This window comes from Poecilia latipinna, unplaced genomic scaffold (genome assembly GCF_001443285.1).
Source record: "Poecilia latipinna isolate Pla-1442-1.1 unplaced genomic scaffold, P_latipinna-1.0 Scaffold544, whole genome shotgun sequence".
In the NCBI taxonomy this organism is placed as follows: domain Eukaryota; kingdom Metazoa; phylum Chordata; class Actinopteri; order Cyprinodontiformes; family Poeciliidae; genus Poecilia; species Poecilia latipinna.
In genome coordinates, this window is record NW_015113160.1 from 127583 (window position 1) to 133032 (window position 5450).

The 5450-nt window shown below is 40.4% G+C and overlaps 1 protein-coding gene across 1 annotated transcript in view; it reads right to left on the bottom strand.

Moving 5' to 3' along the window:
- Nucleotides 1–5450, bottom strand: part of LOC106952883 (endothelin B receptor-like) — an 18503-nt gene continuing 13053 nt past the window's right edge. The window contains exons 5-8 of the mRNA XM_015041279.1: nt 4548–4697; nt 2932–3065; nt 2702–2810; nt 1–1282 (exon numbers count right to left, since the gene is read on the bottom strand). Coding sequence (XP_014896765.1) covers nt 1142–1282; nt 2702–2810; nt 2932–3065; nt 4548–4697 — 534 coding nt within the window. The 3' untranslated portion in view covers nt 1–1141. The remainder of the gene's footprint in view (nt 1283–2701; nt 2811–2931; nt 3066–4547; nt 4698–5450) is intronic.

The window sequence follows — 5450 nt, forward strand, 5'->3', positions numbered from 1 at the left end:
TAAAAAATAAAAAAATAAAAAAGGCCAAAGTTTTCCCAGAATCCCCCTGTTGCGAGGTCGACAGTGGGAAAATAATTGGTGCTTTTATGACCACAATGCAGTTCAAGAATCTCTTAAAACGTCCGGTCAGCTGTATACACTTTCATTTCTTAAATCTTTTAAATAGCGCAACATAACAAGTTAAGTTCCAGCAACAAGCATGTCTTTGCTTCGGCAGCTTAGTCTGACTGAGGTGAAAGGCCTGGGGAAGGCGAAGCGGATGCCTCGCTGGGCGGAGGGACTTACACAAGCCATTCATGTTCCTCGTGCTACATTCACAGAAAAATAGAAGCTACATTGTCATACGCGACGCATGATGAGGATCATATGGTGTTTTTCTCGTTTTCCTGGATGACAGCAGCCCTCTTGTGACTGAAAGCGGAGATGAAAAGGATTTCTGCTGAGCCACTTTCCACATGACTGGGAGATTCACAGTAAGGGCCCCCGATTCTTTTTCTGTTTCTCTTTTTCTTGCCGGGAGATTCCGCGAACTTTGAGCGCGGACTGCGTCTTTTGCCAGATAAGGCGACGCTCTGGTCTTTGATGTCTCGGCGGTGCCTCGGAGGTGGGGAGACTCTCAAAGGCTCCGGTCCTTTGAGTCTCGAATGACTGCGTCACGGTTTCCCCTGCGAGGTATTACAGCGTCACCGGTAGGGCCGATTGATCAGCGCTCGTTCGTACTCCAAGCACTGCAGCTAGACGTAGGCTAAAGTCTGTATTCTACATGTAAATAACCCTGTACACACATTTACAAGTGGCTTGACCTCACTCTACTCCACCTGGTCCACTGAGAGGCTTTGTATCCTCGAACACATTCACGTAGCATTGGTTGGTGGCGTGAGTTACAACGGCTTGAACAGGTGACAATCCTGTAGTTTCATTCTCCAGCTTTGGGTCGATCACAGAGTCTTTCAGTCTGCAGAAGGAAAACAAAACAAAACCCCTTCCACCTGGCTCCTCCTTATCCCACTCCTGACTCCAAAGTGATGGTGTGTGTGTTGGCAGTGACACAGCTGTGGGTGGGAAGGCAGATTCTGGGGAATATCTGTCCAGTTTGGTTGGACGGCACGGCGAGAGAGAGAGAGAGAGAGAGAGTGAGTGTCTATGAAGAGCTTGTGTACTTTTGACTGGAGCGGGAGCTGGTGCGGTCCAGTCCGTTGCCATGGCAAGATCCCTTCCAGCGTCCTCCGGAGCAGCGGTCGTCCAGAGGAGACGTCCTGTAGCACCAGCAGCACAGGCAGGACTGGGAGGCAAAAACGAGAGCCGTCAGTAAATGTTTTGTCTTCACAAAAGTTTTTACAATCTTAACAAGAGTTGGCTACTAACAGGTTCATTTACTTAAATACATTTTTAGGGAAAAAAAATTACTTTTAGGAGTAGTTTTACTACAATGTCCTTTTTACTTGAGTAACTTTATCATGACGTCTCGCTACTCTTGAGTAGCATTTCCACTGTTGGCAACTTCACTGAATGAGGAACAAGCTTGTTTTAACCATAAGTTCACCAGACACCGACACACACCTGCAGATTTTGTTCGTTTCATGTATTTTATATTAAAACAAATTTAGAAAAATCTCTTTTCTCTGATTGTTTTGTAATCATGTTTTTTATATGAATTATTTTCATTTTGATCTTTAAAATATAAAAATTTTGAAATAACTTTATATTTCAGTCCATCTAATGATGACATTTTTAACTATCTGATAACTGATAATATGATCAGATTCTTTACCAAATACTTTTTTACTCTTATTTGAGTAATGTCTTGGACGGCTACTTTTTACTTTTACTTGAGTAAAAATAAGTTGTGCTAATTGTTGGCTGCTCTGCCAGCCTTTATTCTTAACATTTTGTCACACAACCACAAACTGCAGTGTGTTTGATAAGGTGTATCGTATCATTTATCATGATAAAGACTTTTGATTTATTATTGTCACCATAAATTCCTAATATTGATGTTGAGTCAAGGGGGCTGAATACAAATGCACGCCACACTTTTCAGACTTTAATTTAAAATATGATGAAGTTTTATACAGATGTGGGTAGAGTGCCCAAAAATTGTACTCAAGACTAGTACAATTTTTGTACTAGTCTTGAGTACACTACTACTACAACATATTTTTACTCAAGTCAAAAGTAGCTGTTCAAGAAATGTCTCAAGTAAGAGAAAAAAAAGTATATATTAAAGTGACTGATCAAAACATCAATCATTTAATATTTAAAAATTACATTTTTAGATGGGCTGAGCTATAAAGTTATGTGGAAATTTGGTATTTTAAAGTCCAAAATGAAAATAATTTAAAAGAAAATCAGGTAAAAAAAAAAAAAAAAAACAAAAAAATTTTTTTTCCATTAGAAAACTTACTAAACTTTACCAGAAACTGCAGGTGTGTGTCTATGTCAGGTGAATTTTTGGCTTGTTCCTTATTCAGTGCCGTTACTCACAGTGGGTAGAGAATCCAGAAATTTCACTCTTGTAAGAGTAGAAATCCTTCATAAAAAATGTACTCAAATAAAAGAAAGAACTACAGTAAAAATACTCCTGAAAGTAAATTTTTTACACACCCAGAGTAGGCAGTGTGACATGAAGAAATGGGAAAACGTTCAAACGCTGCGTTTGGTTCCAGCGCCCTTTGTTTAAAGCCAAAGCGATCCTCCTTACCTGGAAACAATTTTTAAACTTCTGGCTGACAAAGTAGAGGGCAATCGGGTTAATGCAGGAGTTTAGAGAGGCCATGTTGATCCCGATGTAATCCATCACCAGAAGGAAGCTGACAGGAGCAGGAAGAGGGCAAAGTTTACTGTAAAGACTCCAGGGAGCCGGAGAAACGGAGAACAATGGGCTCTCATGAGGCTTTCACTGGGTGTCGAGGCGGAAATCTGCTTTCCTACCTGAGCAGCTCGCAGCGGTTGGGGTCGTTTTCGTCGTAGACGGTTTTCTTCAGAATGCGGCTGAGGTGGAGCGGCAGCCAGCAGAACGCAAAGATCAGCACCAGGCAGAACACCGTCTTCGCCACTTCCCTCCGCTGCACCAAACGCACACAGAGGAACGTAAACACGGGGCTTCAGCGGAGAACGTCTTCACTGCTTGGGAAAGCCCTGAAGGTCTTTGTTTTTTATTAACGTAGACTCCTCAAAGGCTAAAGCTAACAGCTAGTCGGAGCAAGTTAAAAATGCGATGTCTGTTTATGCAAACGGTATTTTGTAGAAGCGTAGATACGCGTTAGGTTTATCTGTGAGCCCTAAATTATCTTTATACAGGAAAACTGACGACTTTTAGAAAGCTAGTCACAATAAAGGAAAGTACACCCTCTGCCAGTGTTATTATATCTCATTATTTAACAAAGACATCTAACCTGAAGAGGGCAAAAACACAAAAAGATTGGCAATATTTCTAAACGGAAAGCCAAAAGTAAAACCAGGGTGTGAAAAGCTGTTTTACTGCTTTACTGAAAGTATATAAATCAGCACTAATTAATCATCAAATATTCTGTCCCCACTGAGAGGAATCCACTATTTTCACTCCTTATCCCGATATCTGATGCTTAGTATCGACCGATACGATCCGATACAGAAAGACAATGCTGCATCGACTTAAAACATTTCTTTTTTTTTTAAACACGGACATAAATATATGGAACTCTAATTTAATTCGATAACTTAAATGCCCCAGTAGCTTCTTCACAAGTTTGGTGAAACATGTAAAAACAACTTTAATCTGTTCAGTAAGTGAATTTAGGAGGATAACAGCCGAAGTAAAATGAATGATTAAGAAACTGACAAAAACAAAAGGTTGACTATTTTGGACAAACGTAAAAAATAAATTGAAACAAACTTTCTTTCAAATGGTTCAGAAAGTTCAGGTAGGAACTTTAAATATAAAGTAAAATAAAAGCATGACGTCGCTCAGAGCACTAAGCATAGAACTAGATGGAATAGATCTGCCCTCATGGACACACCGTCACTGATACCTGATCTAGACTTTTTTTCAAGAGTTTAAGGACAATTTTCTTAATCATTCAGGGGCCCCATATGGCCCCCGGGCCGCCCTTTGGACACCGCTGCTCTAGAGTCAAATAAGACACTGTTAAATGTTGGTCGTTTTCTTGCTGAAGCAATGTTGTTTAAAGACGAATGGGTCATAATCCCCCCAACAAAGACGTGAAAAACCCAAAAAGATAAAAAAATAAAATAAAAAAAACTTCAAGTCTTTGTTCCAAAAAGCAGTTTTACAAGATATAATTCACTTTGTTAAAATTTCAAAAGCAAATTAAAGCCAAATGTTTTGCTGTTCAGATTTTAACCCCAGATCATTTTCCAGATTGATAAAAGGCACCTTTACTTTTCACCACAATGATATCCTCTGAATGTAAGATATTGTCTGCTCACTTTTATTCCGCAGGATCCCTCTACCAAGCATCCAGCCTTTTAGGCTCAGCTGAACTCTACGGTCAGGTTCTGAACTGTCAGGTTTTTTCTGTGTTTTTTTTTTTTTTTTTCCTGCACACCTGTTTCATGTGGTCGTTGAGCGCGATCCGCATGCCTTTCTTGCGGCTGAGCATCTCGCAGGACATGAGGGTGTAGAAGACGCCGGTGCAGGCCAGCGGGAGGCAGAAATAGAAGCCGAACAACCACCAATCTTTAACTTCCTGGTACAGCTGGCAGAAAAAAAAAAACACACACACACACACTATTAGTTTTAGCTAAAAATAAAGCACAACTCATTTCATTCTGGTGTAAAGGCTTCAGGATGAAATGCAGAAATAGGCTGTAAATGCAATAAGTCTCAAAGGAATTAGTTAAGAAATTATCCTCATAGACTCTCAAACTGCATAAAAAGATCTAAAATAGAGTTTTAATGCTTGACTTTTTGCTCCAATAATTCAAAACTGGATTCAAACACGTTTAATTATGATACTCCTTCTTTGCTCGGAAAAGAAACTGCAAAAAGTTTCCTCTGCAACACGAACATTATATAACGTTTTTTTTTTTTCAACTGTAAACTTTTAACTCCGGATCTTTCCCTCTGAATTAAAGAGGTCACATGTTTAACATTTCTTTCCAATTTCCTCCTTCCTTACGACTTCACCACGAAGATCACGAGAGGCCGGCGCATCAGGGTGATTTACGCGCAGCAGCGCCTCGTCGGGCTCTGATTGCTTTCTGGCAAAGACAAAAGGGAGGCCCTGATTAAACGGTCCGAGCGTCCGGGGCGCTCGTAGCGCTGACGCGAACCGATTCTGTTGGAACCGGAAAGCAAAACACCAGGTGCGCACGCTGAACGCCGTCCAGAAGATTCTCTCCTTACCGCTACGCCGCAGAAAAAAAAAAAAAAAAAAAAAAAAAAAAAGAAACACTCAAAATTAAAAATCTCCCCCCCCGTTTGCTTTCTCCCCCCCCAAAAAAAAAAA